This window comes from Engystomops pustulosus, chromosome 2 (genome assembly GCF_040894005.1).
Source record: "Engystomops pustulosus chromosome 2, aEngPut4.maternal, whole genome shotgun sequence".
Lineage (NCBI taxonomy): Eukaryota > Metazoa > Chordata > Amphibia > Anura > Leptodactylidae > Engystomops > Engystomops pustulosus.
Window position 1 is genome coordinate 82,083,654 of NC_092412.1, and position 13,507 is coordinate 82,097,160.

Below are 13,507 nucleotides of genomic sequence, written 5' to 3' on the forward strand. Positions count from 1 at the left end.
TTTTTGAGAGCTGGAAACCATGGTTGCTATGGGCCAAAAAGGGTACTAAATGAGGACTGAGAAGCAAAATACTTTGAGGAATGATTCCCAGGGACACCTGGGACAGAATTATGCATTTTTTTTTGCTTAAGTTACAAAAAAGTTTGCAACTTAAAAAAGTTTACAGTAGTTTTTTCGAAGCACCTCCAAAAGGTCAAAACTTTGAACTCCAATTCTTAATATAATCCTGTGTTGGACCCCGGCTAACTCCCGCCCCCCCCCCCTCCTCCCTTCACACACACATCCAATAGCTTAGTAGTAATAAGTACAGTATTATACCTGCAAAGCAGCCTCTTCAACAATTTCCAGGTCTTCTTCCAATTCACTCCCTATTTCAAAAAACACAAAAAAGTAAAATGTCCCAATTTCTGTAATCATATAAATGCTTGAATCACAATTGCTACTCAACAAGTTTTAAAAGGATTAAACCATGTTTCAGTGTAATCTCACATCCACAAGATATGGGATAACAAGATTTACAAGAACAAGCTCTCATTCTCACTAAATGAATGAGCTCTACCTGCCAATGAAGCCAGTGGAAGGAGGATTTAAGTTTGGCCTCACTAGTGTATAGGGCAAAAAAGAAAAAGAAAAAACATGCAAAAGCTGATTTTAACCACAAATTCTCTGGATTATTGTTTTCTTATATTGGAACTAAAATATCCCTTTCCATTTCTATTACACTTACTGCTAGACAACGGTCTGCACAAAATACAAAAATAGTATTTATTAACTAAAATGGTCCATCTCATAAGCATCACAGTCTAAAGGCAACTCCTCAGGGTTGGGTGCCAGAAAATACCTGCTATACAAACTAGATATTAGCATCCTGTAGCCATATTAGGCATTTAGCTTACCAATGGGAAGAGCCAGATCTTTTTTCATTAAAGCAGCAGCACATATGCCTCCTAAGTTGGCCAACTCCTTCTCCAGCTGAATAATCCCCTAAAAGTAAAAAAAATTATAACAGAACTAAGGAAAAAAATCTAAAACAAATTCAAAAATATGTATTTAAAAATCACTTCTAATTGTATATTCTAGCATTTAAGGTGTATCAGAAAGTATAGGGTATCAAAAGTTAGTATTGCCTGCTGCCAGGCCCCATACTCATCCACAGGATCTCTATAACTGGTTGTATGCTCCATCATATATTGGGTTATCGATATTCATGCAAGGCATATTGGTTGCCCTGACATTCATTTTGAAAGGGAATCCGTCATCAGAGAACATTTTTCACTTGTGACAGGTTCCATTTTTATATCAACCCCACCCCCGCTCATCATTATTCACACCAACTCCCCTCCCACTCACGATGTAAATCTCACCGCACCAGCAGACCAAGCGCTTGCGCAGTGAGCCTTGTCACTCCAACATGTGCAGTGAGCTTGTGCGGTCAGCCTACGTCATGAGCCCAAGTGGGAATAGAGGGAGGATGTGAGAAAAATAATGAGGGGGGGGGGGGGGGGGGACGAGTGTATTGGGTATTCAAACAAGCTTTACCATTTGAATAGCACAACCCCCTGGGACTAGAGAGCGAGCTGGCAGGGAGCCAGGTAAACATTTCTACAACCAAATAATATAGATAATAGTAGAAAAACATGTTTGCTATGTACTGTTCAGCCTCTGTAAGAAGTAGTGAAAATGAGCCCTCTGGTGACAGGCTCTTTAAAATCTCTGCTCATTTTTGAGAAGGTTCCTTCACTTGCTGATCAGCAACCTCTGCAAGTGAACTGACAAATAGGGCTGTCAGTGACAGATGACCTCCATGACTTCTCAAGCATAGAATGAGCAGAGATTTTTGTGTAAAGAAAAGTTTTATTAAATTTTATTCCCACAACACCATACACCAATCTGCTCAGCTCCTCCTGCTTACTGCTAATCTGCATGCATTTTTGTGGCGACTAATCACAATCACTAGGTGCAACAGGCACTTTGGAGATTATATCTTGACAAAAATAAACTGCCACAAAGTGGATAACCCAAAAGATTCTACAAAATATCACCCACAATACTCTGCAGGATTAACACCACTAAACTGCTCTTAAAGAGAGCCCGTCATGCAAAATAACCCCCCTAAACTAAATATATTTTCATAAACTGCCATTAGAGAGCATTGCCTCTATCCCTTCATTGTCCCTCTACATGCCTGTAAGCCTAAGCAATGAGGTCCTAAAGCTGTATGCAAATGACCTGTGAAATGTCCAATGAAGCATTAGCATATTCAAGCTGTCCACTCTATTCATGAGTGGGAGGCACAGCCACACCCCCAGTGCTTGACTGACAGCCTGTGTAATGGAGTGAGGCTGTATAATGATGTGCTTCCTGGTGCTGGTGGCCACGCCCCCTGCAGCCTGTGTGTGCATGTGTGTGTATGTTTAGGAGAGATACAGCAGCTCCATGTTACAGCAGAACATGTCAGATTCATGTGTAGCTGATGTCTGTGTCTCTCACCTGTGTATTAGGAGGATGCAGCATGTCAGCAGATGCAGGACACACACTAGCCATGCTTTACTATACATTACACACAGACATGAGCAGGGGGAGGAGAGGGGAGGGGTAACAGGGGTGACATCACTGCCTCTGACCATGTGACCAGCCTCATTTACAGGATAAAGAATAGATGATTTTACAATGAATAATGTATGAAATAACTAGATAAAGGCTGGGATGGGATCCATGTGAGCTGCTCCAACAGGTAGAGGTGACATGACTAGTGACACAGACCTGATGACAGGTGTCCTTTAATGTCAGAGGCTCCAAACTCACATTGGGCTCAAAAGTTTACATAAATCCTGGAGAATTTCTTGGCCTGTTTTCAGAGAATATAAATGACCACAAAAACTTTTCCACTCATAGCAAGTGGTTGGGTGAAGCCATTTATTGTCAAGCTACTGTGTTTTCTTTTTTAAAATCATAATGACATCCAAATGACCGTGAGAAAGGCCATGAAAGCCAAAATTTTGCATGGGTGTGAGCTTTTGAGCACATCATAATCCGAACAAAGATTAATTGCAGCAATTTCTACAGTACTATATCACCATTCACCACTCCTAATATTCAGTGGAGTGCAATCCCATGCATGTTGTATACAATACTCTTGCTACATTGGATCTGATGCATCATGTTTTTTTTGTTGTATTTGTCATTTAGAAGGATTATTACACAGGTTTACAAACCACTTATGTTTACAGGCAATGGTAGGCGAAAGAGAAGGAAAATAAAGACTGACCTCATCTGTTACTGGACTAAATTCATATCCGATAGCAAAACACTTGAAGCCATAAAAACAGGCCTTTTCATCTTTGACGTAGTCTGATGCAGTTTCAAGAGAGAACAAAGCCTCATTTCCTGAATAAAACACAGAAATCCTGTTAAGCAGTAGATTTAGGGTAGCAAAAAGTCATATGAAGGCACTTTCTGAACTCCTTTCAAAAACACAACTGTTTATGCTATGATCTATACAATATTTGTGTTGCTCACCACTGTGTTTTTAAAGGAAACCCAACATCAAAATCAAGCATGGATAAACCAGGGACACTTATTCATACATCCAGGGACAGACAGTAGGTGTTCTCCTTAAGGAGACAATGCCAATTAAGGCCACCATAAAGGCGTGTGGAGACTTAAAGCCATAATGCTCCACTAGGGAATTCTGGGAAGAATGCAAATAAGTTTTCCAAGGTGTTAAATGGAAAACAATACCTCCTTTTGCTACCTTGAAAGGCAGCCTCCTTAACATCAAGTGTGACTTACAAGAAGTCTAAAAATATGATGTGGGATTAAGCCAAACCAGTATATCTATTCCATAAGGAACAGACTCCCAACTGTAGACAGCATTGTTTCGACCTGATTGGGTCTCCTTAGTACAGCGTAGGGAACTGATTTGGCTTTCAAGGTAGCAAAAGGAGGTATTGTTTTCCATTTAACACCTTGGAAAACTTATTTGCATTCATACATCCAGGCACAGACTGTGGTAATCATATTTGTTATCTATGGCCTCCTTCCTAAAAACAACTTTGTTTCCAGAGCCCCTAAGTGCCATAGCTTCACTGGTTGTTACAATAAGCAGAGCAGGTCTCCCCCTCCTCCTGCACTTTCTGCTGGTGCTATATTACACAGGCAGTGGTTGAGTGAGACATGTACTGCTTTATGTAAGCCTGTAGCACAGATGGGCTCCGGTAATAACTCCTCAAGGCACTTCTGGCTCATTAGCATAATTTTAAAAGCCGATTTTACAAGGAATGAGGCTTTGATAACAAATATAAAAGGATAATCACAGTCACTGTGCCTGGACCTATGTGTAAGTTTTCCTGGTTTATCATGATGGATTTTGATGGAATACATTCTTTAAGTCATGTATTTCAGTCATCTGTAGTAAAAGGGGTTTTACAGCCATTCTAGGTTAGAATTTAATATCCTAGCATCTCTTTTAGAGAATGCTTCTTTCATTTATCCAAGTTATCAAATTTTTTTGTTTCTGAAAATCAGCTTTTTACCTTTTATTCATTGGGGCATGAAGTGAAGAAAAAAAGATGGCCAGCGCACTACCCATAAAAAAAAAAAAATGAAATCCAAAGAATACTTTGCTCCCATAGCAGCATCCAAGGTAGCCATAACATGCACTGCAGGAGAGTACAACAGCCACACAGCAGACACAGATCTGTCCACGCATGTGCAACTGAAGTATAAGCAGGTCTCCTGGTTGTTTCCGGGAAGATCCAACTAAATGTCCTACAAACTGCTAATTTCTGTAACTTAAAAAATGAGCAGGAATCGCTAAGGATATTAAATTAATTAATGCATGGACTTTCTTTTATATACAATGTGGAGGACAATGTGCACGGCCGTACAACCCCTTTAATGTTTTCAATCAGTTATTTCTGATCATCTAATTTAGCTCCTCTAGTGTGATGATTATGAAATGAAGAGATTGCCAAGACAGATATTCCTTTTGATGTGCTCAAAATATGAAATTGAGTATCAAGCTCAAAACATTAAAAACTACTGAATCCATCTTAAGAAAACATTTAATCACTCTGGATTAAAGGGGTTGTGTGGGAATTTTTTTCCCCCGTACAGGGAGGAATAAGTTAGAAGTTGTTAATTTTCGCAACAAATGGGACCTATGTGGGGACACATTTGGGCTATATACCTGCTTTCTTGTTGGTTTCAAATGAAGGATGATCAATCATTTACTAGGCAGTAAGAATGTGGAACCTAATCCCATATTAAAAGAACTCAGTACTTTTCATTGAATGTGTCTTGGGGTCTAGTTAGTCAGCATTCCTCTCCAAGTTTCCATTACAATAGTGTCAACAGTGGCACAGCTATGAAAAGGTCAACACTTGAACCAGGCTCCATGCACGAAGAAGAAAAATAATTGGCAATACCTGGCAATATTAAGACAGCAGTTGGCCACCCAGAGGAGCCAGAAAATTTCTTAAGTTCCACCCAGGAATTAAGGCTTTCGTGTACAGGAAACTTTGGTCCAAAACCTGAGATCTGTGCATTCCGCCCCGGGATCATGAGGCGCAAAACATCTTCAGATTGTGCTGTGCCACATTGCGGATCAAATTCCACCGATAACCATCTAACACATTCTGGGAATGAGACCTATAAAATAATATAAAACGCACATTCACCAAAACAGCAGAATTTCAGAACAACCTAGACTGTTCAAAGTACCAGAATTTACTGAGACCTTTTTTGATCCTGCAGTACTTTTACAAACTAAAGCTACATTCACACGAATGTATGGGGATGTATATACGGCATATATAAGTCTCCCATACACGGCAATGGGCGCATTGTATCCTCCCGTAGCTGGGAGAAATATAGGATCTATTACTATGGAGAGGGGCGCCAACTACGGTACGGTAGGCATATGTAGCCACATCTGTGTGTCAGACAGGTTTGCGAATATATGTTTTACAAACACTGTGGATTGTAAGCATTATATAAAAACTATACCTTGTACTGCATGACACTGGCTGCTTTGTATGGGTGTTCGCTTTCCACCACAGCATAGTGATTGGAGGTAGTACATGCAGAGAGCTGTTCAGGCTGATTCCCAGTGGTGCTGTCAGTAGATTGATTTGGGTTGAAGAGAGGTGGTGCATATTTCTGGTTTAAAATTGCAACTGATGGGAGTAACTGTTGCACAAGACCAAAAACCTCAACTGCGGCCTATAACACAAAGTCACAAAAGATTGTCACACAACAGTGTAAATCAGTTACGTGTATGCTAAAGTAACTAATATAACTCATCTCTCTCTCAAAAAAGAACAGAGTTCAGATTTTAGAATCCTGCTTACAACCAGTATTTGAAAAAAATAAAAAAACAGAAGTGTTCTTACTTTTGGGATTGCAGCTGCTACTGGTCCAATATAAGCTATCAGAAGAGGAAGCAGCATAGAAAAGAGACTGGAAGAACTAAGCAGTTCAGGAATGTCATCAGCTAAAAAATAAAAAAGGAAAATAAAAGATTACTAGGCGCATTACTTGATGGCCATAACAGGCTGAAATCTAAACCAGGAAAACATCCATTAAGGCATGTCTAATTTAAAGATTGTTTTTGGGTGGGGGTCTGTTGATGGTATAAATGATTCTACTGTAACATACTACCGTTTTTCCCAGCATATTTTCTTAGAGCTCTGCCATTACCTTTTCAGACCACTTTGACAAAAGTTAGTTTGCCACTCCTAGTTCTACTGCAGTAAACTCTAGAATGTTCATTCTTAGCCCTCAGGAGCGGACTGCATGATACCTCACTATTATAACACACCCTAACTCGCATGGTTATGGTCAGTCTAGGCCAGTGGTGGCGAACCTATGGCACGGGTGCCAGAAGTGGCACTCAGAGCCATTTCTGTGGGCACTCAGACCATTGCCTCAGGGCAAAATTCACCAAGTATGACCAAATCCACCAAATCTTCCTGCAGTCCCAGGCAACTTAAGAGATGCTGCTCTTCATTGGCTGTTAGGAACTGCGGGAAAAGTGAGAAGGTGTTGACAGAACTGCAATATCTTTGGAGGTCTTCCTGCTGGAACCACAATTCATCCTCTACAGAGAGAGCCTGGAGAGAATCTATAAAGAGTCTGAAATTGTCCTCCTTTCAACTGTATTGGCGACCTCAGGGGGACAATAAGATTGAAAGATGTGGAAGAACAGGCAGTAAGAAGTTACTGCTTAAAAAGCCAAGTTGGCACGTCACGGCAAAAAAGTGGATTTTGCTTGTAGTTTGGGCACTCTGTCTCCAAAAGGTTCGCCATCACTGGTCTAGGCAATACATGTAAATGTTTCTTGTATAACGTCATGTAGAAACAGGTCTAATAGCAAAATAAACTGGCACCAAAACTCCACATGTCAATGAAGTATGTTGCTGCAGTGTCATACTATCGGGACATACCGTATTTTTCGGACTATAAGACGCACTGGACCATAAGACGCACCAAGGTTTTAGAGGAGGAAAAACAAGAAAAAATTTTTTTTCCCCAAATAGTATGCTAAAATATTTAATAAAGTAACTGGGCGGTGCAGTGCAGCCATGTTTCTCTTTAGAGAGGGGCAGGGGCAAGCAGTGGTCACCCCCTCCTCCTCTCCTGGACACTGATGTCTATCTTTAGATAGAATTATGCTGGCACATAGTCGGGGGGTCTCAAGAGTTACAGGGCTGTATAGGTATGAGTATATGTGACAATGGTCACAAGAGCTTACGATCTATGAGGAGGGGACACAGGAGATGACAGTGCTTGTACAATGGTCACAAAAGCTTACAATCTATGAGGAGGAGGGGGCACGTGAGATGACAGTGCTTGTACAATGGCCACAAGAGCTTACAATCTATGAGGAGGAGAGGACACAGGAGATGACAGTCCCTGTACAATGGCCACAAGAGCTTACAATCTATGAGGAGGAGGATGACACAGGAGATGACAGTGCTTGTACAATGGTCACAAGAGCTTACAATCTATGAGGAGGAGAGGACACAGGAGATGACAGTCCTTGTACAATGGCCACAAGAGCTTACAATCTATGAGGAGGAGGGGACACAGGAGATGACAGTCCCTGTACAATGGCCACAAGAGCTTACAATCTATGAGGAGGAGGAGGGGACACAGGAGATGACAGTGCTTGTACAATGGTCACAAGAGCTTACAATCTATGAGGAGGAGGGGACACAGGAGATGACAGTCCTTGTACAATGGCCAAAAGAGCTTACAATCTATGAGGAGGAGGAGGACACAGGAGGTGACAGTGCTTGTACAATGGCCACAAGAGCTTACAATCTATGGGGAGGGGACACAGGAGATAACAGTCCTTGTACAATGGTCACAAGAGCTTACAATCTATGAGGAGGATGAGGGTACACAGAAGGTGACAGTCCCTGTACAATGGCCACAAGAGCTTGGTCTGTGGGATAAAGTACTTTTACAAGACAGCAGCCACTACAAACCAGGCAACAAGGGGTTAAGAGTGTGAGAGCAGAGACCCGGGGGAAGGGAGCACTAACACTTATCTGATCCTGTGCTCCAGAGAGAAGTTACAGGTCAGACACATACAGGCTCCTCTTCACACACTCTGCCGCAGCCTTCTTCTTCTGTCTTCACTCTGAGCCTCCCGGGCTACTTACAAGCCAGCGGGGATTGGCCAGAGTCAGTGCCTTTCTCCTCCCCCTCTCTTTCCACTGCTACGCTCCTGTATATCCTGTATATCGGTGCCTAGAGGACTGCAGAGCTGGCAGAGCACACAGGGTGCCATCCATTCCCTCCAGCAGTGGAGGGAGAGGAGGAGCGCAGCGGCACTCACTGTGCATCCAGGTGCCCTCCTGCAGCTACATCCGGACTATAAGACGCACCACTGTTTTTTCCCCATTTTCTGGGGAAAAAAAGTGCGTCTTATAGTCCAGAAAATACGGTACTATCTCATGAATTCCTAGAATAAAAGGAAATGACCACACAAAGTTATAAAAAAATGCTCTAGACTTGTAAATCATAGAAAATACAAGGACTTTCCAAAACACCCCAATCAGAATGGAGCCGAGAACAGTTTATAATGTTCATCACTATGTCCGAACCAATAAAATCACTAAGGGACAACTCACCGTCAACAGCAAGTGCTCTGTGCAGAAGGTCCTTCGCAGCTCTGGTTACAGCATTCACCACAGAAAGTGCTCGGCTGCAGTTTTTGTCTTCTTCATTGGCTTTGCTTAATAACTGAGACTGAAGGTCTCCATCATACTCACTCCTATTATGTGTACATTGAAGGGAGAGAAAAAGTAACAGCAAGCAAAATGTAAAGTACTGAGAATCAGGCCATCAGAAAATTAAATAAAAATTCAAGTACAAAAGAAAATATGAAAAAGGAATCACAAACCTGTAGTATAATACTTGTGGGATTTGCCCCCTGGTTTGGTTTGTACCATTACTGCTCAAACTGCAAGAACTAAAAGTGAATGTTACACCGTCTGAACACTGAACGGTGGTCATCCCTCCATCGCCATTCGCTGTACGACTCCCGTAATTTCTCAGGCGCACTGCATATTTCATGTTCTCCTGTAGAATACAGTACATGTTTCGTAAAAGGGCTCTCCTGACCAAACTTTCCTTCTTACTAGATAGAATTGTCTATTAGAGTACCTTTAAGGGCACAGCTTTATCCAGTCTAATCTCAGCAATATCAGTAGGTGAATCATCTGTTGTATAAGTGCCTTTCACAAGCTCCAGTGATGTCCATCTATGAGAATGTCCTGCATCACCCGTATGGTCACTCTGATAAAGGAACCAAGGACAAATTTTCACGCATTAAAATCAGAACTTTATACATGCAGGTTGGCATAGAGCATTTATTAGATCAGAAACCTACATTTGAAAAGATGAGGAGTTCTAAGCCCTAAACTGGGCCAAAGTCCAGCCAATACAATTGGGATGTGTTCACACTTTGCATCTGCAAATGCAGTAAAGGAAATTTACCATATGTTTTTGCATTGTGAACCAAATATACCTTGAGAATGCTGTCACTACACTGAAGCAGAAACATATCTTGTTTAATCCCTGAGCATAGTTTAGCTTTTGCTCAAAAAAACAATTAAAAAAATTCAGGACCTTGGGAAAGCTGGCTGCAGTACATAAACACATTACTAAGTGCATTATTAGGGTGAGGAGGAGCGCAGAGGCTGCTACACAAGCAACAAAGCCTCATCATAATTTTATAATTGTTTTTTAAGCAAAACCCCCCAGCTCAGAGATTAAACAAGATATGTTTCTGCATCAGTGTAGCTACAGCATTCTCAGGGTATGTTTGGTTCATAATGCATAAAAGCAAATGGTAGATTTCCTTTAACACTGCACCTAAAACCACATTAAACCCGATTCAGATAAAGTTTTAACTGCAACGCAAGATAGAACTCTCGAAAGGGAACTTGCCATTATCATTTGCAGCAATAATCCAATGCACCGCCGAGAATGAAAAAAAATAAAATTCAAAAACATTTAGGTTAAAAATTACTGGATATTTTTCAGAAAAATCCCTAATATATGTAAATATGATCAGAGGATTAACCAGGCAAAGGGGCTTCTCAGGTGCTTTGTGCTATAAAACCAGAGCTTAAAGCAGTTAACAGGGGATAGGGGCTGCTGATAAAGGTCAGCTTCCTGACACTGCCTTTTTAAAATAGGCTCGTCTATAAAACAACTCCAGAAATATGGTTTTACATGCTACAGACTTACCAGGCAAGAAAGTGACTGAGGCAATTTTTTCCCTGGCAAACAAGCAATTTGTAACAAAGAGAGAAGCTTAAAAGGACATTTCATGCCCTTCCTGACGATGCAGTTGACTTAAATGGTAAAATTACTGGTGACAGTAAACTTTTTTTCCCTTACAAATGTCATAAAATTCGGACATCCCAATCATCCAATAAGTGGGTGCAATTTCACGTGTGAAGAGGTACCAAACCTTAGAGAGCAGCAGGGAAGAAGAGCACTGATGGAAAAGGAGTCCTGAGAGGATAGGCAAAGTGATAATTGCATTTCGTAAAAATGTATTTATTTTTACAATATACAAAAGAGCCTAAAAACACAATACAAATGGGACACATCTGTGGGTCACACCCAATTTACACTCTGCAGTATTATAGGTAAAACCATACAGGGGGTTGATACATACAAGAACAGTAGCTTTTCTTGATCACACTACATTGATGACCTGCGGATTGTTATAAACGGGTACTTAAAGGGCACCTACCACCACAAATCTACCTATAAAGGTAGATTGGGACGTGAGGAGAGCCCTTTTAAGGGCTAATCCTCACGTCCCTGCACTTTTTTAATAACTTTAATTTCGTATTTATTCAAGTTTACTTATGCGGCTACCGGGGCGTGGAGTAGCCGCATATGAGATTACACGAGGCGGCTACTCCACGCCCCGGTAGCCATTTTACCCCTCCTACTCACCCATCTTCGGCGCGTAGCTGCGCGCCCTCGTCCGGCGATCCTGCCGTCTGCGCATGCGCAGAAGAGCAGGCCCGCGCCTGCGCGGTCACAACTCCGAAACAGGCGCGGGCCTGCTCTTCTGCGCATGCGCAGACGGCAGGATCGCCGGACGAGGGCGCGCAGCTACGCGGAGCTGCGCGCCGAAGATGGGTGAGTAGGAGGGGTAAAATGGCTACCGGGGCGTGGAGTAGCCGCCTCGTGTAATCTCATATGCGGCTACTCCACGCCCCGGTAGCCGCATAAGTAAATTTGAATAAATACCAAATTAAAGTTATTAAAAAAGTGCAGGGACGTGAGGATTAGCCCTTAAAAGGGCTCTCCTCACGTCCCATTGATCCACCTACCACCCAATCTACCTTTATAGGTAGATTTGTGGTGGTAGGTTCCCTTTAAAAGCCAAAATTGTTTATATCAGGATACTTACATCATCAACCAAAACCTCTAGCTCATACTCGTGTATTCCCCCTCCGCCATATACACAGAAGCCAACAACCACCACACCCAGCTTATCCACCGAGAAGCAGATGGCATCAGGTGAGCCATTCCCGGTATTCCAGCTTCTGCCCTGGCTCGTCTTTGTGAAGCGATTAGGAGTGGACTTGACAGAATGTAAAGAATTCAATCCATCAACCTACACGAGTAATAGAAACATTTAAAAAAACACAGAAATTAAGTGTTTTTTTCTGTCTCATACAGATAAAAAAAAGTGTACAGGAGGGAAATGCAAATACCTCAGAACCAAGAGCAGATGCTGTTAATTCACTGACAACACTAGCCAGAAGACCACAAGTGTTGGACACGAGGTGGGAGGAGAAGAGTTCATGTTCCCTGCGCAAACTGTTCCTAACAGGCAGAACTACAATAACTAGCATCTTCTCCAGAACTTCTCGGAAGCTAGTCATTCCAGAAACATTTTCTTCACTCTAGACAACACAAAGCATTGATATAAATGCACACACTTATAACAACCCGATGTAAGGAACATGATGTACTGTGATAGAGTGATGATTGAACACAAAAAGGACACATTTTAATGCAATGACATTTTTGTATAATATGTTATGCACTAGGATTATGCTAAATTACTTGGCACTGCTATGAAATTAAGTTATGTATCCGAATTTCCTAGATATGTTTCCTTAAAGAAGAAATGTACCACTCACAACAGTAATACCCACTGTTAAAGGGTTAAGTGTCCTATTGATATCACCTAAAATGATTTGTCGCGTAAGCAGTGTACCTTAAATACAGCTATTTTTCTAATATTCAATATTTCTAATATTCCTCTTTTTACAACACAAAATAAGGATGTATTCATTCAGTAAAGGAATTTTAAACTTCAACACAAGACAAAACTATTCCCAGACCTGACTGAGCTTTTCCATGCAGGATACCAGCAGAGGGAAGCGATGTGCCAATGCAGTGTCATTTTCTGTGCTGACTTGCTTAACTATGGAACGCAGCAGAACTTCGCCATCATAAGCAATAGGAAATATTGATGTAAGCTTTACAGAAGTGTGGCAGAGCGCTGACATAACTGCAGCCAGCAGTCGACTGCTTGAAGTCTTGAAATTTGCTTCCTGAATGTCCTTAAAATAAAGAAAGTAATCATCATATTGAGAGTGTGAACAGTAATTACAACCAGTGCTTGGCCAGAAGAGAACAACATTCCAATACAATTTGGGTATTTAGCTAGATTAGATTATAATGTGTCTGAAGACTACCTACCTCCTTGTAGAAAAATGTATAAAGAACTTAAAAACAGTACAAAGTAGTTGTAAGGTTTCCTGCACACAAACTTGTATATAGGATGTGTGCTAGCAGTTCGCCATGTCCTTATCTATGGGATTATGCACAGGGCCGTGTACATGAGCAAACTGGCCCTGAGCAAACCAAGCAGCTCCCATTTCTGCACGACTTTGCAGTCTCTATCAACACACAGGCCCATAAAATGTTTGTGAAATAAATGTACTTCAGG

The 13,507-nt window shown here is 41.5% G+C and overlaps 1 protein-coding gene across 22 annotated transcripts in view; it reads right to left on the minus strand.

Annotated features, from left to right (window-relative positions):
- The window catches only part of MYCBP2 (MYC binding protein 2), a 119,635-nt gene that overhangs the window by 48,290 nt on the left and 57,838 nt on the right, over window positions 1–13,507 (minus strand). For 19 of the 22 annotated variants that reach the window (XM_072135394.1, XM_072135376.1, XM_072135395.1 and 16 more), the window contains 12 exons: window positions 12,897–13,118; window positions 12,261–12,452; window positions 11,954–12,160; window positions 9,679–9,810; window positions 9,416–9,594; window positions 9,144–9,286; window positions 6,396–6,496; window positions 6,010–6,225; window positions 5,430–5,652; window positions 3,269–3,387; window positions 897–984; window positions 319–368 (listed from right to left, as the gene is read on the minus strand). In XM_072135394.1, the coding sequence (XP_071991495.1) occupies window positions 319–368; window positions 897–984; window positions 3,269–3,387; window positions 5,430–5,652; window positions 6,010–6,225; window positions 6,396–6,496; window positions 9,144–9,286; window positions 9,416–9,594; window positions 9,679–9,810; window positions 11,954–12,160; window positions 12,261–12,452; window positions 12,897–13,118 (1,872 nt within the window). The remainder of the gene's footprint in view (window positions 1–318; window positions 369–896; window positions 985–3,268; window positions 3,388–5,429; window positions 5,653–6,009; window positions 6,226–6,395; window positions 6,497–9,143; window positions 9,287–9,415; window positions 9,595–9,678; window positions 9,811–11,953; window positions 12,161–12,260; window positions 12,453–12,896; window positions 13,119–13,507) is intronic. The other 3 variants (XM_072135393.1, XM_072135383.1, XM_072135377.1) reach the window with 1 other exon arrangement.